At 40.9% G+C, this 25,354-nt stretch overlaps 1 protein-coding gene across 13 annotated transcripts in view; it reads right to left on the minus strand.

The window, feature by feature from the left end:
* UBE2F (ubiquitin conjugating enzyme E2 F (putative)) overlaps positions 1–25,354 on the minus strand; it is a 90,600-nt gene that overhangs the window by 21,541 nt on the left and 43,705 nt on the right. For 10 of the 13 annotated variants that reach the window (XR_003558757.2, XM_055718158.1, XM_027800795.2 and 7 more), the window contains 2 exons: positions 9,995–10,027; positions 7,578–7,640 (listed from right to left, as the gene is read on the minus strand). Coding sequence is in view for 12 of the 13 variants with exons in the window: in XM_055718158.1 (XP_055574133.1) it covers positions 7,578–7,640; positions 9,995–10,027 (96 nt within the window). In the remaining variant the exon portion in view is untranslated. The remainder of the gene's footprint in view (positions 1–7,577; positions 7,641–9,994; positions 10,028–25,354) is intronic. The other 3 variants (XM_027800801.2, XM_027800800.2, XM_055718156.1) reach the window with 1 other exon arrangement.

A 25,354-nucleotide genomic window follows, 5' to 3' on the forward strand; every position in this document is an offset into this window, starting at 1 on the left:
AGCTCAGAAAGACTGAGCGCCCTGTGCTTTCCTATGTGGCAGATTGGTTTACAGAGTTTGATAAAACCTGAAGTGCGACAGAAGAACGGTAACCCTTTCCCACTCTGACAACATGCTTCACAAGCCAGACTTAGTAGTTTCCGATGTAAAAAAAAAAAAAAGTCCACAAGCAAAAAAAACCCAGCAAGGATGAAATCACTCTAAGTGAAAAAGAAGTTTTACAGTTTCAAGTTGTTGCTGGTTCTTGGTGGCTCCAGAATTAACAAGGTTATGCTCGGCAATGACAGTTTTTGATGCAGAGAGACAATCTGGGGGGAAATTCAACTTTATTTTCAAAGGGATGCCTGAAGATCTTCTACAGATATACCTGTATTTGTTTCTTTCTTAGAATCCTTACTTACAAGCAGACCTCTTGCTGATAACTTTCTTTTTCAATGACTTGCCTGTTTGCAGAAGATACATTAATGTCCTCTCCAGAATCTGGCCCCAGCACTGGCATTTTATCAGGTGCTGCTGGTTCTTGCCCAGTTGCCCAACGAAGGGTTTGAGAAATGAAGATTATTCTATGAAAATCCTAAAGTGTTTGCTATTTAAGGACACTGCATACAATTCTGAAAGGTAATAAAAAGCTCTTCAGTGAAAAATGTAGCCAGCAACTGTCCTAATTATCAATGGCATTTCTAATGAAATTAGATTAGTGCTCTCACTTGTAAAGACAAGACAACAGCAATTCAAGGAAAACGTTCATCCCAGAAGACTCATTAGAACAACCTCCGAAGACTGCAAGCAATTGAGGAGAGACTTTACCTTTAAGCCTAATTTCCTAAGGAACTAATGCTATGTAGGGCAATTAAAATCCTAAGAGGAAACCTTAAGGGGCAGCTTCAGACTCTGTAACACCGTGAACATTACAAATCCATCTCAACAGAAACAATCCTGAAACAAAATCCTTATTTTCTTTATTACCAAGAGAAGCCTTTAATAAAATAAAATAGCAAAAGCCAAGCAGTAATATATTTTCTTGGGTAAAAAAAAAAAAGATTCAATAGCCATCACAGCAGCATGCAAGTGACAAGGAAAATTCTGCCCCAACACCCCTCTTCCCCAGTAGCTTCTGGCCACACATTATCACTGCTGCCAGCACTTGACTGTGATGTATCTGAGGCTGCAGTTCATGAAAATATAGCGTTGTCCCAGGTGATTTGAGGCTGGCGATACTATACTTAGTGTCTTCTGGAGGATTTTTGCTGGTGTGCTAGTATTACTGTGGTGAGGAATCAGAATGACATGATTTGAGCAGGTCTAGAAACAACAACTGTGAGGATGATCTACTAAAAACTGAAGACCATAAGAACTACAAACTACAAAGGCTACAGCCATAAGCACACCATGAATTGTCCAGAGTCATGAACTGCAGGATGTTATATTCAAATTCCAACTCTCCTGCATTTTCACCATAATATTCTTACACATGTACAACCCACCTCCCTCAAAATAAAATCACAATGTCTACAAACAACATCCTGGCAGCTTATAAAGCTGACTGAAGACAGATGGACTAGACATACAGTCAGTGACAACCAGAGCTGCTAAATTTCGGCAGCTACAGTTAAAACCCATGCTTTTTAAAACCTGGGCCAGAACCAACTACCCCACACAAATGTCAAACAATTCATCATTAAAGTATCAAAAAACTAGCTACAAGCTTTGCTACTGATCTAGCCATGGAAAAGGCAGGGAAACAATTAAAACTGCCTTTGCTGACAGCAGCAGAAGATAGCTAGGGGAAAAAAAGACAAAGCCAAGACTCCTTTTACATAGGTCTGTCGTGCTGCATGTTCTTTAAGCCAGACAACTGGGAAATAGAACAATGCAGGGACAAATCAGGATGGCTGGCACCTGGAGTACCTGTGGGAAGCAGCACACTGACCCCTCTGCATCCAGGAGCAACTGGGTGTTTCCAGCAATAATTACACTGAGTCTTACAACAGCCCTCATTCCTCTGCCTGGGGCAAGCAAAGAGAAGGCCACAAAAGCATGGCATTAGTTATCTTCTATTGATGCAATCGCCAGTTACCTGGAGGCAGCGAAAAGAGTCGACACTCCTACTGTTCACTACATTCCTGCACTCTGTAATTGGAAAAATGTATTGCTGCTTTCCAAGGAAGATGCAAATAAAATCAGGGCTCATGGAACTAATTTAGAAGTTTGTGTTTAAGATTGATCCTTGGCAAATGCACACTGCCTCTGATTAGATTTCTCAGCTTTGGCACTTCACACCTGCTGGTAAGGTCCCATGAAAGAAGACATGCTTTTCACAAGACTGAAAAAAATCCCTTCCAGAGTGCCATCTATCTCACTCTTTTGCAATGACACAGCAAGAAGCATTTCCATGCACTGAATACTCCCAGATAAGTTTCACTGAGAAGATGGAAAGATCATGCAGGAAATTAACACTGGGTGATGTTTCTCAGCTTCTCCTATTAAAACAACTCAAGACTGCATGGATGAACAACTAATTCATGCCTCCTAATTTGCAGGATGACAAAAATTGCTTTAGCCTCTTGAAGTGCACCAAATACAACATATACAAGGTAAATAAAACTAAAACAGGACACAGCATTAGCACTCTTGATATGGCAGACCTAGGTGAGCAAGAAAGCTAAGGAGTATTAGGGAAAATGTTTCTACTTCAAGCCACACAGTGTAATGAATTTTCCTGTCGTGTATCTCACATATGGCTTTGAAATGTTTCTTGGCAAAGGCAAACACTACTAGGAAATACAAGGACTTTTAAGGAACACAGCCATGTCCTGAGGTAGTATCTCAAAACAACTATGACAGACATTATGTATGGCAAGTATTTTCTAGGTTTCAGCTAAAAACAGCAGACACAGCACTCACAGCACCTCTGGCTAAGGAATACACAAATCTTGAACTACTAGGCTGACTTGGTATTGTATTACCCTTGTTCTTTCAGTATTCAGCCTACCTGGCTGCCACAGAAAGCAAACCAACAGAGCTCTATTTGTTCACTGTACAAAACAGCGAGTCCTACATTTTTAGCATATCATTTTTAAGTGAGTAGTCATTAAAACTTAATCACTTGCATACTGCTTACAAAGCTGTGGAATCGATTCAGTTGACAATTAATGGCTCCAGTCATCCACATAATTACTGACAGGCTGACTTCTCCGCTAACTCCAAAGCAGTCCCAGCTAATTAACTAGTAAGCGGTTCTTTAAATTCAACAAAAAAACTCACACTACCAAACTGATGAAATTGTACCAGTGTGAGAAAACTGAATGCCCCATCCCTGGCAGTGTTCAAGGCCAGGCTGGACAGGGCTTTGAGCAACTTGGTCTGGTGGAAGGTGTCCCTGCCCATGGTGGGGGTGCTGGAACTAGATGACCTCTAAAGTCCCTTCCAACCCAAATCGTTCTATGATTCTACAAGCATCTGGAAACACCTTGTTTAGTTTACATAGAGACATCAATCATCTTTTCATACTGATTTATTGAGCTCCAAACCAAGAGAGGATGGTTGCTTATCTTTCAGTAACTGGGACCTAACTGCAGTGCAATGTGGGCACCAGGAATGTTCCAAAAAGTAACATAACAAAAATGACCGATACAAACTTTTCCTAAGCTGGAAACAATTATGAGTTAAATGAGAGAGGGTAAAGGGAAACTACAATTTTATCTGAATGTTTTAGCCACAGTCAACAAGCTTGCAAGAAGGTTTTAGTTTAAAAACTGGCTGAGTGTGGAAATTGGCACCAGATCTACAGAAACACAGCCACTAAACAGGATGCAGTCAACATGCTGGAGGGCAAATCCACTAACTAGAGGGACCTTCGTGGGCTGGAGGAAAGGCCAACAGCAGCCTCAGGAGGCCCATCAAGGCCAAAATGCAAAGCTCTGCCGCTGGGACACACTCAGCCCCTGCACAGGGAAAGTCCCAGATGCTGGGCTGTGGAGAGCCCTGCTGGGAAGGCCTCGGGGCAAGGAGAGGCTGAGGGAACAGGGTTTGTTGGTAGAGAGAAGGCTTTGGGGGACCTAAAAGCAGTCCCCTAATACTGACAAGAAGGCTACCAAAAGGACGGAACCTTCTTGGAGGTGCATAACAAGACATGAGATTGAGCTCCTAAGCTGAAAGGGGGGATTGTCTTACTGCATATATGGAAAAAGATTACTGTGTGGGTAACTAAGCTTTGGAGCATCCAACATCACTTGATGACAACGGAGCCTTACAGAATTGATTGCAATGACGATGAAATCACTTGAAAGTACCATTTAATGCAGACAAATAAAGGAGTCCTATCTCTGAAAAATGTGGCAGACAGTAAACTCTGTCTCTGAAAAGGTCTTTTGATGAAAATAACCAATTACAACACAGGCCTCTAGATCACTTCTATAGCTGATAAGAAGGTAGGTTTTGGATACGTAAGTAGAGGGGTAGCAAGACTGACTATTAATATAATCCGTTCATCTGGCATTTTCAAAAATGGTTGATGACTCTGCCCAAATTCATTGTGTAGCCTTCCGAAAAGTTACAACATCTTGCAAAGTGTGTGGGGAAGACCTGCAGAATTACTAAAGCTGCATAAACAAGCATATATACTTTAAAAAAATAATGCAAAAGCGACTTGATGATCACTGGCTGAAGGAAACTGGAAAGGAAGAAATTCAGTAACTGAGAGCTCCTTCCTGGAGCTGAAGGAGGCCCCCAAGGGCTAGAAGCTGAAGCTTCACTAATTCAGATCTTCGATAAGATACAATTTTTTAAAAACAATTGATTTCATAACTTGAGGTCTGAATTTTGTATCATTTTTACATCTTAGAACAAGGCTACTTTTCCAAAAGCTACAACTACATGCTCAGGTATAAGCCATAGATTTGATGCAAAAATGAAGAGGTCCCTTATGTAGGAAAAGATTATTACCGTCCCTTCTAGCCTGATCTGTAACACAAATACAACACAACTATTTTCCAAGAACAAATAATGATTTGGTATCTATTAGGTGACTTCTAGCATCTGCAAGGCAGCAGTCATTTATGATGACTTAATACCAGTCTATGGAACTGAACAAACTCCAGTCTCACATTTTCAATAACCAGAGCCAGGCTTCAGGATTAGCTGTTAACCTCTCAGGCAGCTGCACTTAGCCTGGAAGGTCAGCAAAGGATTCCATATGGAATTTCCAGGATTTCAAATCTGAAATGACATCAGTAAAATACTGACTCATCTCCTCTAGGAGAGCCACAGAAGACTGCTCAAGCGACATTTGTTTTGGCTGTTACAGGCCATATACTCCCACCCTGTCAAATGACCAAAAGCATTTTCTTACAGGATCTGTTCGACACAGATGTTTGAATACAGAAATATCTGTATATAGATATATTTGCACATCTGTTTGTGTGTAGAGTGTGCATGTGTACATATACACTATTGGTATAAGTGTATTACACAAAAATGTCTCAGGAAAATTCACTAGCATTCCCATATTAATTATACCATGCACTGCAAGTATTTTCTTAAAAGACAGGACAGAACCACAGCAGTTTGACATTACAGCAAAGTGCTTATGTTACATGACATCTATACCCAAGAGAGAAAAAAAAACTAATTAAAAAACCTAAATGGTGCTGCAACTGCATCGTTTGAGGCTAATTGTAAAAGCAGCATTTCTCTCCCTTGCATAATTTATTCTCTCCAGGCAGCCATAATTTATTTTGCTGTAAGACGTGCTATGGAAAATCCAGCATTACCTGGTGCTGGATTAAACGAAATTCAGATAAGCTCCAAAAAAAAGTTAACATGGAAGAATATGAATTTTACAGATGCCTGTGAGAGGACAATTGAGAGTTGACTAAATAAAAAAATATTTGTTCCAAAAATATTTTTAATTTAGAAGACTGTCAAAAAAACACTCAATTTCACTTTCACTTCTTCCACAGCTGCTGTTACATGGAGAAAAAAAAAAGCTTCTGTGCTATTAGTGTGGCAGTATGTATTTTGAGTGCTCAGCGCTCTGTTTTTTTCAGAGGTGTGTTTTTAAAAGCAGGTAACACTCTTCCTTTCTGTGGACTCCCAAGACTTCCAATTACTGAATGAGATTGAGAGATGCAGGATAGCAATTTCTTAATATTTCATCACTCTTTGGGAAGAGAGCATTGCTGTCTGGCTGGTCTGAGGTCTAACAATTTCCTTGAAGCACTGGCAAGGCTTGCCTATCACAGCCTCAACACATCTGACAAGACTGTACTAGTACTGTGAGAGTATCTCTCCTTACAAAAACCTACCCAGACACCAGACTAACCACTTTCCCTCTGGCAGTTAGAAGAAATCAAGTGTCAGATTTGACACTCAGCAATAGCTGTGTAGCCTCACCATTCCCATAGAGCTACAAATTTCCCTGGCAAGATACTAGAGAATAATTTAGCCTAACAATGCAAACAAAGAAAACTACTCAGCCTGCTACCTTCACTACGCTGCTTTTGTTTCTTGGGCTGTATGCCCGCTCTGTGACTACTTCCAGTGTTTTATGGCTTGGAAGGCTTCCTGGCACTCTTTGCCAAAATGATATAACAAAACCCCTCTTCCAGAGCAGGTTTCTATTAAATTTCTCCCAACTCAGGTTTATGTTCTCATCCCAGCCCTGCAAACACTAATACCAGAATAGCTACAAGATCTCATTAAACAAAAAATAGGCAGAAAGATAAACTTGCAGTCCTGATACTCCCTCTTGAAAAAAAAGAGATAAATTAGGTGTACTGCCTGACTGTATTTTCAATGAACTCTTTAAATGAACATTTAACTGGAAGTTTTCTTCAATCTTTATGGTTAACTTCAGCAAAAGTATTGGAAAAGTTTAATTCAAACAAGAGGTGTTGAACATACCAAGTGTATGCACCAAGTGATGGAACTTCAGAGATCCATATGATGGAGAAGATAGTACTTTAGTTCACTTCTACCTTCGTGGTCAATCTCACTTGAGAGGTACATCTCACAGATGTTCATCAGGCCACTAATCAATGCCAAGTTTTGCTTTGCCCAGTCCGTAATACACACGGAACAAGTAGGATCAGTAAAAAGAAAACAAATTTCCACTCCTGTCTTTTAAACGTGCCAGTAGATTAATAAAACCATGCAACATCAGAGTTGTGAAGAAGTTGCCTTTTGAAAGAGACAGAGAAGGATGAGATCTTTCTGCAGATCTTCTAAGGTAAAGGCTACTCATGCAACTGTGCGAAACAGATTCATTATCAATTGCTGCACAGAACATGTACAACTTCAGGGAAAATCTCAGAAACAAGAAGGAAAAGATCATCTGTTTTGGGGATATGACTACATTATGGTCAATGATTCTAGCATATGGTGAGTAACGCTACTGTGTCGAGTTTACTTTCCCAGATAAACCACATCTTGTTTGAATATCTGGTTGCTGATACAGTGAGTCACTTGCCTGCACAAAGTACCAGCTCAAATGCTTTAAAAGGACTGACTGGGAATTGCCGAGTACAGTATGTGTATTTGTTTAGGAACAACATGCTTTAAATAAACTGCTGACTCACCTTGTCACGCAAATGATGCTCTGCAGCCTCAATATTCAAAGGATCATCAAAATTCAAAAGATCCTGGAAAATAAATAGAGAACGTTACAGGGTTTCCACTCACTGCATCATACAAGGCATCTAAAGCCCTAATGAACAAGATAATGAAACAAAGTAAACAAGACCAGCAAGCATAGTGGCATTTTCTCACTACCTTGATAGGTATTCCCTGCCAAAGGTAAATGCAAATGAGTTTGATGACTGCAAACCAAATCGCAAGGCAATTGAAGTATGACAGCAGCAAGGTATTCAACCCCATCTGGCAGCACACCATGCACAGCCCCATGACACTTCCTTCTGGCAATGATCCATTTCTATTTGAAAACTGAGACAGTTTTAAATCAAACTTTGAAGGAACATTCGAAGTTTCAAGAGGCACAATTCCTGTTGATTTTTGTTCAAGGGTAAAGTAAACCCCTAAAACCCCCTGCAAACAGGGTGATGATAAAGCAGGAAAAGCTTCCTTAATATCATCTCTATATCAAAGCAATTTCATGCCCTCTGTGAAGAAACTATATAACCTGGAGCTGGACAGACAGGAAAGTTTTAGTGCAATGGGAAAAACAGGGCCCAGAGGAAAGGGAGTGTGAAGACCCCAAGAGCTAAGGGCACACAGGGGCAGGGAGCAGAAATAGTCTAAACAAATCTCAGGTCTACCAGTTTAATCTCAAATATTAACTTCAGAAGGAGACAGGGTCCAGGGTTAAAAACAGTGGAGACCAAGATGCTGATAGAATGGGAATAATCATTAAAAAATAACAGTGAATCACAACCCTTCTGCCTTGCAGCCCAGATCATTTTCCCCAGTTTAAGGTTAGTCTGCAACAGCAGTGAAATGCCACTGCTTCACAAGCGTGAAAGGCTTGTGTCACACACTGACTCGTTTTCAAGCAGCAAACCTTCCATTTCACTCAAACCAGGACACCAATACACCTCATTTTCACTCACTTTCTTCAAGAAAGCACAAAAAGAATCTGCAAGGCTAGCACAATCCAATATCATCAGCTCTTCAAAGCCTAATTATTTTTAAGAAGCTGGGTGTGACAGAAATCCAAGAGGCAAGCTAGGGAGCACAGCTCTTACCCGCCATGGCAAATCCCCGTGGTCTCTGAGCCATGACCATCACTCTCTGCAGCTGTTTGCCTAACGGATTATTTTTGTGTGCAGTTCTGCCTCTAAAGACACTCCTTTGTACCTCCAGTGGATTTCGCTTTCTTCCAGTTACTTAGCATGCAGTGGGAGACTAACTGTGAAATGCAATTACTTTTTGTTGAAAAGGCAAATGCTCTCCAATCTTCTAAATCAATTTACCAAAGTTGTAGTTGAAACAAACAAGCCTTTGGATGCCAGGAAAGCTTAGGAGATTGTAGCCAGTCACTGGCTTGATCTATGCTAGAGGTTTTAGAAATGCACCATGATCTCGGCGATAGTGCTGGGAGCACAATCACTGCTCTGCCGCCTCCTCCTCCTGCAGGTAGTGGTGGAAGAAATTCCTCTCTCTGGAAACAGGTTGGGGCTAGTGAAGCCCACAGTGATGCTCCTCATCCAGAGCTTTTTCACAGCCTCCTCCCCACACCCTGGGGTGGCTGGGGTAGCTGTTTCCAAAGTCTACAAATATGGCAACCAAGTTAGTACCTTTCTCCTGACCTTCCTATGCAGCAGCAATGGCTGTGGAAGGGAATCACAATCTTCGACTCCATAGAAAAGGGCAACTTTTGTACAGTTTCTCTCCACCTGTAGGGCAAAAGCAGCTGTTGCATCTTGCCTGCCTTTTGCAGCTTCCTGCCCTCTCCATTTTCAAGTTGCTCCTGCAATTATGAGGCACAGGTTTCTTGCTCCCATCAATCTAAGGAAAAGGGGGGCAAAATGGGATCCCTGAACAAAACCACACTATTTCTGCGACAAGTCGGGATTTATGCAAATTCTATGGGTTGCTACCGAGGCCCCTGAACAGGAATATAAGCGTTCAAAACAGGAATGAGACTGCAGGAGAGAAATCTTTTAAAGAACACCTTTTTTAAAGAACAACACAATTCCTTCTCAGAGCAATATGAATTTCTATTTCCTGAAAACTGGTGGAAGGAATTTCATACTGCGTGGAAGATCAAGTTACTTATTACCAAAATATCCCATAATAGATTTGTAACCAAAAGTAAACAATGTACAAAAAAAGCTGGCATTTCAGACAGTCTGTATGAATCTTAGTTATACAAACAAAGGCACAAACTGATTTCGTATTTGCAGAACACCCACTGAAGCCAAAGGAAATAATGACCTTAAGTTTAAGAGGCAACAGATGAGGTTCACGTTAAGTGATGCTGAAACCAAACCAGGCAGGAAAAAAGAAAGTGGATATGCAAAAATATTCATTTACTTACAGTGAATAAAGAGTTTAATCCCCAGACAACATCCTACAAAGGAAAACCAGAATCAGTTAGGCATACATTTCAGGTGTTTTTAACAGGTTCACATACTTTATTTTTTCTATTAACCCATGAGATTACTGGAAATCAAATCTAGATTAAGGGTGATATTTTACTTATTTAAATCAAAATATTGAAAGAGCTTTCCCATTACATGAATACTCGACACTTAGAAGTCACCAAAAAACAAATGTTGCATATTCAATCACAAGTTCAGATTTTTGTACTGATAGGAGCCTTATTCCTGTTGCTCTTCTGCTTAAGAGGAATACCTTAGTATATGCCACCAACTGAAAACTGTACTGCTTAGTTCAAAGTGTGCATATAAAACTTAATTCAGCAGTTCATTCTTAAATTTAAAAAAATAAAATGGTGTCAGACAAATATTTGAAACTGTGTCAAAATATCAGAAAAAAATTAAATTTAGTATGAGTATGGAAAAATACCATTCTTCTATGAGCATATGTCTCAATTTTACTGCCTTTAAGTATCTATTTAAAGACAGCTGAATAGAGAGGGTTTGCAATTCCTGCAGACAGAAAGATTCAAGGGAATCTGCCTCCAAATGGTGTCATCAAACACAGCTTATTTTGGTGTTCTACTAGCACTGACCTCAGAGTCCACGTCGTCCATTTCCAACCTTCAAAGACTAAGAAAATGAACGAGATCCAAATATCACAGAAATAAGTCTAGAAGGATCACCCACCACCAACTCTGGGGCTATGTTGAGGAAAGATTATTTTCTTCAGCAGCAACCTAACTAAGCTACCCTACTGCAAAATCGCACTGAAGCCTGGGCCCTAGAGTTCACACCTACCAGACAAAGATCAACATCGCACCTCCTGCCCTTACAGCCTCCTAGCGTTTGACTGCCTACCCATGAAAACCACGCTGCCTGATATCTACTAGTGGGACAAACGCTGCACATTAATTGTTTTATGTCTAAAATGTACCTTTTACAATAAAGCCTCAAAGTAAAAAATTCCTATCCACAGCAAAGAACTTCAATAAACAAACATGTTTCTGCTCGATTCCTGTTCTGGGCCCTCTGCTAAGAGTGGTGGACCACAGAAATCAATATTCCTTAAGAATACTATCCAATTATGTCTTAATTGAAAAAGATACAATGTCAGCATTATCTGGACAACAACCTCTCACGATCCAATTTTCTTCTGCTCTGGCTCAAATAACCTACTCAGTTTATCCGCCTTTAATAACATTAATCTGCCCAGCAAAGTTGATATTGTCAGACAGCGTTTTCAGATTCAGCACCTCCTCCTAACTGTGCTTCTGAAACCATCAGGTGTGGCAAAACCAGCAACTTTTCCAAATGCGCTCACCACCTTCAATGGCAGTACAGCCACACAAACAGCAAAAAAGGATATACTTAAGACACGTAAGAATTACAGTTATCTGTACATTTTAAGACTACAGTGCAGAGCAGTCATCCTCACTCCCAAATGACTATACTATCCGTTCCTCGGCACGTATGAGAAAATGGACTATTTCAAGTAATGGATGAAAGTCATCGTTTTACCCTTTAAGTACTCTGCTTGTTCAACTACTGTCACAGAAACTGGGCATAGCAGAGGTTAGCAAAGCATGGTATTAAGGAAATCTGTACTAAGCAATCCTTGGGATAAACTATTTGTACAGTGCAGTGGTGTTAAAGAAAAAATAAGACAAAATTGCTGATTAAAGGAGGATTTCAGTGGTGTGAAGAACCTGGAGAGTAGAAACAGGCATTAAGTTCTCAGCTTTCAGTTCACTCTCCCACATTCAGGCACAGCAGGGTGCACAGCACAGCACAGGCTGCCATGGTGTCACCACCCTCGGAGTCTGCTCTGCTACGTACACTGCCCCTGGCACAGATGCAGCCCAAAGACTGCCTGATGTAGGGTGTGTAACCACAGACGGCTGAGAGTACCTCTCCAGCCACTCTGCCCCAGCAGAAGCTCTGACCCCTGAAGGTCAGAAGCCCCTTCCCACTGCTGCCCTCAAAGGCTGTACTGTCCTTCAGGGAAGCAAAGTGAGTGTCTTGGGGGTGTTGAGAATTTCTTGCACTCAATTTTAACCTACTGTGTGTTTCCCACAACCTTGGATAATGGGACCTTACTAAAGCACAGCAATTTGCTTTCTTCCACTCAAAGAAGCAGGAATAAATTAACTTTATAAGGGTCACCTTCAATCTACACCATGTGACAGCAGACTAGCTGGATAACGTGATGCAGAATTACAATACCTAGATTTAAAGAAATCCTGAAGAGGTATAAGGAGCTCACACTAGGACACTGGGGTCTGTCCACTTCTAAATCCTGCCTGAATACCAAAACCGCGTTCACAGGGTTGCAAACTGTTCACAGCTGTTCCAACCACTTAACCAGCATGGCTAAAAAGAAACAAACAAAAGAGCAACTCAATCACATGGATGTTGAAATCCTGAAGAGCTCACCTTCTCTTTACATTTAACAGAGCTGAAGCCCCCAGTCTCCCAGAGCCTCCCCACCAGGACACTTGCAGATTGTCTTTCCAGACAAAAGAGCTGCTGCTGAGCCATACCTTACGCAAGTAAATGTTGCGACTCTAAACAGAAATGTAAATTATATTAACTATTTTCCCATTCTGTAAACACCTGCTTTTGAAATTTACCTGAATTGCTCCCAAATTCTCATTTGCTGATGGGACACTTGACTCATTCAGGCTGGCTTTGCACAGAGTTCCATAAAAAAATACGCACACAAAAAAACCCTAGCAAAAACCCCTGTAAGGCTGTGAGTTTTCAGAGTGCTGTTTATTTTCACAGCCATTCCAGACATCAAAAACTATAAAGGGATTATTATTACTGAATAACTTATGTGTGAAATTCTTAATATTGTTTCTGATGTTTCCACCCATTCAAGCTTTACGATTTTGCAGGATTCATTTTATATCCTTGCATAGCTCCATGAAAAATAATGCTAAATTACTACCAGAAAGCAACACTTTTTCTAATGAGTTTGAGGCTAGCCTGGATTTAAATCTAGAACATTGAAACAGAGAAGTGGGAAGGAACAGATGAGGAAGAGCGAAGCAAGTATTTCAGGTCTGAAAAACTTGACACTGTTGCACTGCAAAAATAATCACTTTGTATTATGGCTGCTTGCTGTGTGCCAATAAACACTTGCCTGAATGCTTGCTTCACATTTCCCTGACGAACCAAAAGGACTTGCAAGCCATCAAAAGATCCTGTCAGATTTAATAGTTTAAAAAATACTGTTTTCTTTTAATGTAATAAAGCAGCATCCTTGGCTTCAAACATTTACTGAACTTCTGGCTTAAATACTCTGAAAACAGGAAGCTAACCCTACATACAAGACTTTTAAAAAGTTATCTTCATGCATAGGAGCAGGGCAGATGTCGCCTTGAAATGTTAATAATGCACACTTTTATGCTGCTCCACTTCAATGACAAAATCTACTTGCAAAAGGGGAACCAGACACAGGGATCTGCCTGTTCACATGGTGAACACCTGACAAGGCTGTTTCTTTTACAATGCTGCTTCTTCTCTACTTTCTTCTACACACTTAACATCAAAGTTACAGAGTACAAACACACCCATTACTTAGGGGTAACCCCAGAGCAAAACTAAGGACCTCTTACATTTTTTGTAACGAAGGACCATGGTCTGCTCAGGATGGACATTGCAGAAAAGGCTGCAGAATTCCCCAAACCACTTTATCTGATTTCTGCTCCAGATGTGCCCAGGCAGGCCTTCTCCCTGTCCCCTGGTCTCCTGGAGGCTTTGCATCGGCACAGACATCACCCACAAGGTTAGACACCTTTGCGAGCCAGCTACAGGTCCCAGGTATGCGAGTGTTTTTAATTCACAACTACTATGTTAGTTCAGAGGATTCAAGTATGATGCTTGAACTAAAGAGCCAGTTCCCAAGCAAAGCAGCACCTGCTTAAATCCACAGTGGGTAAGTGGAAGAGGGTATGAGGGAAACATACTCTGCTCTGTGGCACTGTCACCATTGTGAGCTCAAGCATGGGGAAGTCAACACAAGCAAGTCAGAAGATCAACAGACTTAAATAACCCTTTATAAATCACCCCTTTTCATTCTTCAGTATTTTTGTGCTGCATTTGAGTGAGAATTTACATTAAAACCCTGCCTACTGATTTATTTATGGTATGACAAATGAGGGGAAAAAAATATCTACCACTGCAGCAACATTTAAAGTTCAAGAGCAATGAATCCAAATCCTAAATACTGCTTTTGAAATAGCCTCTCCTGAGGCTAGAGAGTCTCAAAGCATTGCATTTGTAGGGTGTCCTAATTCAGTTAGTCACCAAATCTTCCCAAGTGGCAGCCCTCACAACCACTTCACAAAAGCGATGCCATTGAAAACATCTCACAGACAAGTGTTTAGCTATGCTTGCCGATGTCTGGAAATACAACCACACAACACTTCTTTTGAAGAGAGAGTAAACATGCAAACTGTAAATTAACATTCTCCTTTAACAGGCAAAGTATATTTAATACATTAATTTAAGCAGAGAATGAGCCAGACAAAAGCAGCTAATGAACTTCCAATCAAAGACATTTCTTTAGAGATCCAAGAAGCGTTTCTCATCTAATAGTCTGATTAAACTAAAGCTCATTGCTAAACCATTTTTCATATACACTTTAACCCATTCAGATCAATGAAAGGAGCAGCAGTCATTTATACAAGCAGATACCTAAAGGAATTTTTTTTTTCTACTGAAACAGAAACCCCAATAAAATAAACACCCAGCTTTGTACATCGCAGTTTGGAAAAGGGCTTGAAATTACACCAGAAAACTCAGCAAGCTGAAGGTCAGGTCACTGCATGGCTATCTCTTGAAGCAGCTCTCTGCTGTCTTGTCTGCCTACACACCAGCTCAGAATGCTTTTCCACTTCCATCCACCTTCTTCTGCCATCTCTCACAAATAAGCCCAGTTTCTTTCTCTCTTCATTGCAGCCTCACATTCCCCAGGCTCTGCTGGACTTCTTTCTGCCTCAACGTGCCTCCACAAACATCTCTGATTTCCCCTAATGCAGTAAACCAGCTGTCTGCAACCACTACACTGTAACTGACTGCACAAAACTTACCACTGGTCCAAAGGGTTAAAATAGAAGTTTGTTTTCATGCCAGAAATGGTGGGCACTTCTTAGCTTACAAAAAACCTGCTTCCCTCCTACCCAGTCTTCTCCCAAATAAGATATTCTCTTTCACATTTCCTCTCTAATCCTGTATATAAAACTGCTACAGTATCTTGCAAAATTGCTGTAGCAAGTAAAGCACCATTTCCACCTAGAATAAGGTGAAGAGAACTTCAGCTTTCTTTAATCACCCACAAAGGCCATCTCAATTCTCATGTGCCTGTAATCCCAGCTTATGCTTCCCACCCAAACACAACAACTGTATCTTACTTAGAGGGCTTTGGGTAATTTAAATGGCATGAACTGCTCCAGTTAGCAAACACAAAAAAAGGAGGAAGGCTGGAAAACGATTTCTTCTGTGCTCAAACATACTAGAGGAAAAAACTCAGGAACAATTATAGCCTGTTCCTCTCCCAGACCAAGACAGTTGTGAATTGCCAAGTATGCAGGAGCACTCATCTAAAATCCCTTACTTTTGTTACTGACTCCTTGACATATGTCCTTAAGGTTATTTCAGAGCAAGCAGATAATCTTTTATAAATTGTTCCCTGGGGAATTCTGTGATAGCTTCTTAATGAACTACACTACAGTGATCACGAACACCAAAGTGATCACCCTCCAGAGAACAGACTACTCAATTGATTAAGGTTGTCACAAATTGCATATTCAGAAAGCAACAATTCAGGGAAAACAAGCGTGGTTTAATTAAACTTACTAATATACTGCACTGTTCTACTGAATCACTCTTTAAAAAGTGTGCTAGTAATAACAGCTACTGTATTTAAAACAAAGATTTAGCTTTTCCAGAAGCCACTAAAGAGAGAGGGAAAGAAAAATTTTGCAACTCTTATGAGGCAGAGGTTATTACAAGACATTGATTTGTGTAAGTAGTTTCATCAGCCTGGGCATGCACAGAAGGGAAAAGAAATAAATCACTTCTACAAAACTGATAAAGCCGATTTATAAAATGAAAATACCACACAATACATCCCTGCAGAAAATTTTCCTGACCTTATTTTCAGAAAAACAGAATAATGTCAGATCTACATAGAAGATTGTATTCAGTGGCTTATAACTACTCTTTACCATATACTGGGTCTGAAGATTTTTTTGTCTGCTGCTTATTCAATTTTTAGAGGTGGAGAAGAAAGGCAAAGAAATGAAAGCAGTAAGAACAGACATAAGTGCTTTAGCAAGCAAAAAGTATTGAAGAAATATAAAACTTCTGCACTGTGCTTTTCTTTAGATGACTTCCTTTACAGAGGGAGACTTGTACCATTGAAAGGTACCTTGTGATAAAGCCGTACTTCTTGCAACTGCAGGATTACTTACCTAAATTGTGATCAGCAAAGACAGTCAGAAACACTGTCGACTGTGACAGCTAGATCTCCCTTGCAATTTGGTTTTTGCTGAACACACCCAGGCCCTCCCCAGTCCCTGGTGCTGAACAGAGCAGTGATGGATGGCCCAGCCCCCACAAGAACTGCCCCAGGGCCAGGTGCTTGCTCAGCACCGCTGAGAAAGTCCATGTTTGGTTCAGAGCAGCAGTGCCACCTTGAAAAAGGATGTCCTCCTGTCCCCACTGTCAGTGGGGTCAGAGCAGTTGTGGTGTGTATGAAGTAAACTTCTGGGTAAAGTCAGGCCAAACTCCTGCTGCAGATGCATACCACACAGGCTCCAGCACCAGGCAGGGATGTAGAGATCCGGAGCAACAACAGGGACACCATGCTCCAAACCATACCGAAAGGAAGGCCTTGAATCACTAGGAACTCCTAATACCCCTAAGTACTTCTTACATTACAAAAAAAAAAAGGACAAAAGGTGTGTGTCTTTTCACATTTGCTGACAAACATCAGCTCTAAAATGGTTGTGACTCTTATCCTTCCTCATCTACCCATTTACTGGATCAAAACTTCTCTTCTGTACCTGCCTCTCCCTTCTGCCACTCCCTAGTCTCTTGCTAAGATACAATTTCTTCTTTATTTATAGCCTAGTGTTTCACTGTGTCCCTTGTGCCATCTTCTGCAATGCTGATTCCCTGCCAGTATCCCAGAAAACACGAGGCAGCATGCAGTTTAGGCACTGAGAAAGGGACAGTGTAAATCTGAATTGCGAGAGGATCCAAAGCTTTTTGAGCACCAGGACCCAGTGTCAGTAACAGGCAGTGGGTGATCTCACAACGGCCAAGAAAAATCAGGAAAATCAGAGGACAGTCACAGTACATTAAAGAGGAAGCCTCTGCTCTCAAGCCTCAGGACAACTGCAGTTTGGGGAGGGTGATGTGAGCCATCTCATTAGAGAAGATCTGAAACAGTCTTAGTTGGAAGCACATGATAAAGCTTCTTGCTTGTTAGTTATCCATGCCCTAAGATCACTCCACAGAAGAATCTGGAGAAAAAGATACCTTAAGCATATTCCTCCTATTCTGCAGAATATCCCTTCAAGGACACATCCAGGGATACCCAATAGCCTGCTCTTCATCCCAGCTAGCATGAGCAACCCCCTTACACTTCTCCTACATCTGATTTCAAAAGCATCCCACTTTTCTGTATGCATCTCTAAGGTGGCCAGGGAGTAAGGCTTTCAGCAGAAAGAGGTTAGAAGTATTATATGTAATACACATATGTATGTATTTAAAAGAGAGAAAATGGTCTTTCAGCAGCAGCACTGTAGGTTCTACTCCTGCTGTGCTGGCAAGAACATAGCATAGCTTTGAAGGAATCCACCTTTATTTGTGATATAAAGCAGTATGCAGCAGATCAGTGCCCATACCTTCAGGGACATGCAATGGCCAAGAGGCTTGCTTTTCTCTCCTTCACAGATTCTTTTGATCAAGACCCACAGAGCACTCACCTCACACTTTCAGCAAATAAAGAATGTCTTCAGGGAATAAAGGATAAGACTAAACATTTGCACTGGCCTGTTTCTGTTAAGCTACAGGTACAGGTCCCTGTGGTGGTGGCAGCCTTTACCTAAAGCTATTTGCTTGCAAGTTTGTGTTTTGTTTTGTTACTCACTTTGTTGAGCCGGGGAGAGAATAAAGATACTGGCAGCAGGAGACATTGTGCTATGTGGTCCTAGAAGCCACCTTGAGATCAATACACAGAGCAGGACCTCTAGTTAAAATGCGCTCTCTCTGCATGTGAGAAAGGCAGCTTTGCAAATCACAGAATGGTTAGGGTTCTGGAGATCATCTAGCCTGACCCTCCTGCTAAAGCAGGTTCACCTACAGATGTTCCCTGTCTCTTGAACTGCAAAGCCCAGAACTGGACAGAGCACTCCAGATACAGCCTCACTAGGGCAGAATAGAAGGGGAGATCACCTCCCTCAACGTGCTGGCCATGCTCCTCCTCATGTACCCCAGGGTGCCATGGGCCTTCCTGGCCCCCCGGGCACTGCACCATGTGCTGGGCACCAGCACTCCCAGGTCCTTCTCCGCAGAGCTGCCCTCCAGCAGGTCAAGCCCTCGTCTGTGCTGGCACCTGGGGTTGTTCCTCCCCAGGTGCAGGACCTTACAGTTGCCTTGGTTGAACTTTATTAGGTTCCTCTCCACACAACTCTCCAGCCTGTCCACGTCTCGCTGAACAGCACTGCAGCCTTCTGGTGTATTGGCCACTCCTCCCAGTTTTATATCACCAGCAAACTTGCTGAGGGTACCCTCTGTCCCTTCATGCAGGTCACTGATGCAGAAGTTGAACAGGACTGTACCCAGTACTGACACCTCAGGACCACCACTGGCTACAGGTCTCCAGCTAGACTGCACCACTGATCACAACCCTCTGGTGAATCCATGCTGACTACTCCTGATAAGCTTCTTTTGAAGAAGATCATCATCAAGAGGATGGGCTGGGTGTGATCCCAGGAGTACTGAAAGGTGAGCAGGTACAGACCTCCTTTCAACAGTGTTTCAGCTGGAAAGTCACCAATAAAACCTACAGCCAGCCAAGCTGAGGAGACGAGGACTCCCAAGGAAGTTATTCTTCATGTCTTGCTCCTGAGAGAAAAGAAAGCCCTCATGTCTGGCTGTCAGCTCATTCAGGGTGTCCTTCTGGAAAAGCTGCTGTGGACGCAGAAACAAGTTCACCTTCCCACTGTGCTGAACAGTGCTCTGGGTGGGGAGCAGGTTTGGGTGACAGGGGCCACCATGCCTCTTGGACACAGCACAAGAAGGAATAAGGTGGTAGAAAGTCTTCAGCAGGAAATAGTGCAGGGCACAAACACATTGCCAACTTCTGTATGGTACCAGAGAAGACAGGTGAAGACACACCACCTGAAAAAACAGGCATTTGTCTGCTCAGTGCAGTATTTGAAACCTGCATGCAGTGAGCAGTTGCAACCCCACACAGGGCAATCTGTTTCTTCCCAGTGCTCAGAGGCTCTATACTGGTCTGTACCAGGAGGCAGCATACACCTTGACAGAGCCCATCTTCCCCCTTACAATCAACACAATTTCTTGCGTGCTCGGTTTTGTAGCCTTGGTGATCACGACCAAGATGATCTCAGGAGACAGATGTGAAACTCATAAGATCAAGAGTCTCCTTGCTAACCTATGGTTGACATCCCAGTAACTTCTCATGCACTGTAAGAGCTGACATCTGTGCTCTTTGCCACTGCCGTGAAGCCTTTAGCTTTCTTCTTGTCACGATTCTCTCCTTAGTTTACCAGTATAGGGGACAAACACATTCCACCCAGGAAGTCAGCTTTTACAAGCACATGCTTTGACATTTCTACATACAATACAAAGAGCCATTCAAATATTGGACTTGAATAAATAGCAGAACAATGTTTCCATAATGCTGGCTGAGAAAAACAGTATCAGCAGCAAGAATTTATGAGAATGACAGAGAACATACAGGTTTACTTTCTTCCCTTCATCCTGAAGACAGATACAGTTATTTTCTATTTAAAATACCCCTCTACGCTAATAACATTTAATTTTGACAGCAGACCACCTATTTTCATTAAGATGGCGGATGAAAGTTTTGTGCTTATACCAAAGCTTTCAAAACTACTCAAGTTTATGCTTAAACACTGAGGTTAAAGTAACCAGAAAAATTAAGTCAAGACAGTCTGATTTATTTCTCAGAGATGACAGTTTGATATTTGCACGATTTAAAATACAGTAATTTTACTGCCCTAAGACCACAGCAGAATCAGTGCCAACAGGGCATACTTTCTCATTCAGTATTAAACAATAATTAAATAAGCAAGCGTCTTAATGATAAACTCAAAAATGCAAGTTTATTGCAAACAAGTCTTAATTCCTTTTAGATTAGATAACATAGTATCTGAAGTCACAGGAAAGGAATTCCTGAAAAAATATTGTCCTATAGATGGGTATAAAAAGCTGTCAGCGTATCTATAGTTTTAAAACTACCTTGATGTTTCTTATTCCTGTTCTTGTCTCTCCTGACAGCACTAACACAAAAGTGACAAAAACCAGCTCTTTAAAATATCTCAACAAAGAAATGAAATGCATATGCATCCTACCAGTAAACATGAAAATAAAAAATAGTTCTCCAATTAACTGAGACCAACTGTAGTTCTACCAGAACAGTTACAAAAAAAACCCCAACCAAATATTCCCTGTGAACATTCAGCATATATTTCTAAAAGACTGGTTTTAACATTACTATACTCAACCCTCCACAGTCAGTCAGCAGAGTTGCACAAGTGTGCTCTGATTATTTTTATGGTTCATAAATCAGTCACTGACCAATTTCCAGCTGTAGTTTGTTAGCCATAATTGCAGAAGGAACAGCTTGACTTTTAGAACCAATTAGGCAATCACAATACACAGATCCACTTCCTTTATTTTTTAAAATCAATCACCCAAGATAATTCTAAAGCAAAGTGAAAACAAGCATTTTCGAGAAACCTGATGAATACTAGGGAGGCCTATCTTAACTAGGCAGATGATACTCATGGCAAATAAGGTCCAAGGAAGTGCATTTTGAGGACTAACAGGAGCTACTGAAGCACTTTTGAGTTTGAAATTGGAATTATTGTGGGGGAAGCAGCAAGGTATCAGAGCAACAGCAACAGGGTTATTTCATACCAGGTATTTAAAAGCTGGTATCTCCAGTGACATAAAAAAATTGAGAACAGAGTGGAATTGAAACCATCTATTTGCTTTCTGCCTGGACAACTTGAAGTTTGACCATCAAACATGAAAGCAGAAAAGCAAGTTCAGACAGTCCAAGCAGAAGTCCAGAAAAACTTCTGTCCTCAGCCTGATTAATACTCTGTTTTAGAGAAGAAACAAGTATGCAATAAAATGATGTAGAACATAACAGAATGAAAACTGAGGGCTCCTGTCGCTAACTCATAACTAGCTATAAAGTAGTGAAAGATTACACAAATATCACTTAGAGAACACTGCATCATTTTTCACACAATCCATTGTCTGTGGACCAAACTGCTAGCAGAAGTCATCTAAGCATTTAGGATTCTGGAGTGTTTTTATGAACAAAGAAAATGTTTACAATCGCATCAATGGTGATTAAAAAAGTATATATGGATTGTTTAAAAACATTAACCTACCAATGATCTGTTTCAGGGTTAAAGCCCAACTGTCTTCATAACCCAATTTAGAAAGTATCTGATAAAGGAATTCAGAAATAACACATTCTTTAGTGCCTTCACTAGTACACAGGTTGCTTTTTGCAGTGGTCTATGGAAACACATTCAGTAGCAGGAAGTAGTCACATGGAAAAGAGATAACGCTCAGCACTTGGTAACTTAAGGAAAACTCAAGTCATGGATGAGATAATACAGTGGAACAAAATGCTAGAAAACGAAATTGAGTTAGGTTTTCCCCCTCATTAAGAATTCTCTATACTTAAAACACAATTTATCAGATAAAATTTAAATCTTCTAAATACTCTGTAAAAATTTCAGATAGTTAAAAGGCAAAACCTAAATGCCTCTTCAAGATTCTACCCATTTGATACTTTAAGTTAAAAAGTAGTCACAGAGTTTATTTTGAAGGCTTTTTCATGTAAGAGCTTTGCTGCCACCACAAGGATACAGAAGATGAGACAATCTAAAACTAGCCTTCTAAAAGGTTAAGCACATAAAACTAATGCATGCAGCAGCATACAACAGAGCTGGTTTGTGTATGTGGCTTTGGAGGTTTTGTGTTATCTATTGGAATCGATACACCAAGAATACCCAGAATGGCTGCATTAATAATGCCTGCCAAGTTTTGTCACAGAAACACAGTACAGACCCATTCTCAAATTAACTATTTTAGCAGTGTTACAGAGTGCTTTGTTGGACAAATTTGGATACTATTCCTACAGAAAACCAGGCTGCCTTCATATTATTGATGAGCGGAATATGAAATACTGACTTTCAAGTCCATCACTAGCCAAGATTGGATACTATCCATAGCATAACTGCGCAAATTCACAAGTGTATTCTGCTTATTGAGACATACAGGTTCTTCAGACCACGGTGTCCAAATATTGGAAACAAAGGATTCAGAAAGACTGGATTAGTGGGTAAAGGTGGCATGTTAAGAGATAAAAGTAACGTGGGTCACATCTCATGGCTCTCCTTTGCTACCAGTCACTCACTATTCCATGTAATTCTGTGGTGTACAGTTAACACACACCTAACCACAATTAATTTACACTGATGAACAACTTGACTGTGTGGCCATATCATCATTAAACCAGCACAATTCTGTATCTTCCATCTCAGAAGTATGTGTAGCCTCCAATCTAAGCACCTGGACACTAATCAAGCTTCAAAACACATAGGAAGGCATGCATGAAACGTGACAGGAGACAGTCAGCCAAAGACCTGAAACAGCACCTGACAGAATGGACATGAGGAACCATGGCTGCAAAAGACTCACCTTTCCCAGGTTTATGAGTCCTCTCAAAGAGTACACTTGGAATGGATGAAGAGTATCTCTGACAAGGAACAGACTCACTCCTGATGCTAGTTACCATCTAGTTACAACCTGTATCCCAAGTAAAACCACTAGGCAATAGTGCTTGCAGCTTACCAACATCCCCAATGGCTGTTTCTGCTCACATTTTTATAAGCTCCTTTTGTACTAGAGGTGCAGTGTAACAACACATTTCTACAGAGGCACAACTTGGAAGTTAAGACCAACATGTGATACTTATTTTTTAATAACACTTCAAATCATGAAGTGGCAACATGACAAGTGAGAGAACACTCACTGAAACTGCACATTTAAAGTGGAGCCTCTGGCAACCAAAAGTAAAGGAATGAAAACTTTTCAAAAAGACACCCCAAATTACAAAGGTATAAAATGTGAGCTTGGAATTGTGGTGCTTCAATGCCCAATGAGGGGGAGGCGGGGGAAAATTCCAAGAACGATGCTGGATTGTTCTTTTCTTTCTTTAAGTTAAACTGCTATCTCCTTTTCTCTTGCTGAATCTTTAATTTCAACACCCACAAAGTTCCTGGTTTTTTTCATTTGTGGTTGTGGACTTCTTGTCCCCTCTACCTTACTGAAGGTAAAACCACCCTAAAATGCTGCACAATATTCAGTAGCTCGTGTCTCCTGGTATTGAGGATTCCAGAGTGTTTAACCTATGAAGTTACTCACAGGCAATTAGCAACTGATGCAAGAATAAAATGGAAAAGATTAATACACATCCTCTATCATCACTGAGGACAGGAAGTAGAGTTCACGGTCAAGTTACTCTCACCCGTAGTCCTAACATGTAGCAGTATTTTAATCTCTGTAAGAAAGATACCATGAACAAAGCTAGGGCAGCAATAAAAATATATGTACATTCTTGTCCGCTTGCAATATTGGTATACTAATTTTCTAATAGCTGAAGCTTAAAACTTGTAGTCCAAAAACTTTCTCTGGGAATGAAATACAGGGACAGAAACAGAGCTAGTTAATTACCCAGTCAGTGTCTGTCTTGAGTTAACCCAATATGAAAGCACACACAAAGGACAAATCAAAATCATACTAGCCGATGGAAAGAAAAAAATAGGGAAAGGGTGTTTAAGAAAATACACACGTTGATTCTACTTCACTTTCCAGAAGTCAGATGCACATGAAGAGATTTTACAGATGAAGAAAGTCACAGATGTGATTCACAGTGCAAAAAGGAAATCAAATATTAGACAAAACTCATTTTCAATTTGTGTTTTGAAAAGGAACAAACACCTGACATGTGTACCCTTAACCTACCTAATGTAGCTAATGTTCTTTAAGAACCAGTTCTGGCAGAGTTTCTGGTAAAAGCAAAAGGGAGATTATTGCTCAGTGTTCTGCAAGACTCTTCTGGCAGCACAGTCATGTAGCAGTAAATGGGCAATTGACTGCTTCCTGTAGCATGACAAGAGCAGTCACTATGTTGAAGTGCATGTGCTTCACAACAATCTCAGTGAGATTATTTCATGCAAGAACCATGACTGAATTTGTTAATACTGCCCAGTTGCAGTGGGACCAATCTCTGAAGTCATTCTGCAACCACAGTGGCACAACTCCCAGCAACTTTACAGGGACCAGATTTCACTTACATTTTAGTGACTGGGGTAAAGTGCATTTGAGGCAAGGTTAAAGGGCAGTGGTCATTAGTTCCCTACTGGGGTGATTAAAACAGCCAAGAGTGCCCTGCTTCATGCAATAACTAAGCGCAGACGTGCTGCTCCCCCCTTCCAACATGGGATGAAACAGAATTCAAGACAGTGCAGTAACTACATTTGATTCTGTTCCACATGGTGTTTCTCCCAAATGCAACTAGCCTTTCACTTTTCCAAGTTCCTCTACTCAGAGGACCTTGGGGGCCTGAAGGGAAGACAGACTATTGCTGTGTCAGGAATATCAACACAATAGAAATTACAAGGTTCATGGATTACTGTTAGTCCTGCTCACCATCATGCTCTTGTATTTGTTGCCTGGGTAAAAAGCAGACCACCCTTACTGCATGGTTTCTCAGGGTCACCTGCAGTCATACCATTCTACAAATACTGCTTTGACTGATAAAAGATTATGTGCAGCTGTGCCAAAACAAGCAATCATTTCTATAATCAGTTGGCACTGTACTTGTTTCAGTGTTGTCACCAACACTTGTTCAAAGACAAAAAATTCAATTGTTTCTAGAGCAAACTGCATTATCTGTCTCTTTGCAAGTCCACAGTAGTATT

Source organism: Falco cherrug, chromosome 8 (genome assembly GCF_023634085.1).
Source record: "Falco cherrug isolate bFalChe1 chromosome 8, bFalChe1.pri, whole genome shotgun sequence".
Classification (NCBI taxonomy): domain Eukaryota; kingdom Metazoa; phylum Chordata; class Aves; order Falconiformes; family Falconidae; genus Falco; species Falco cherrug.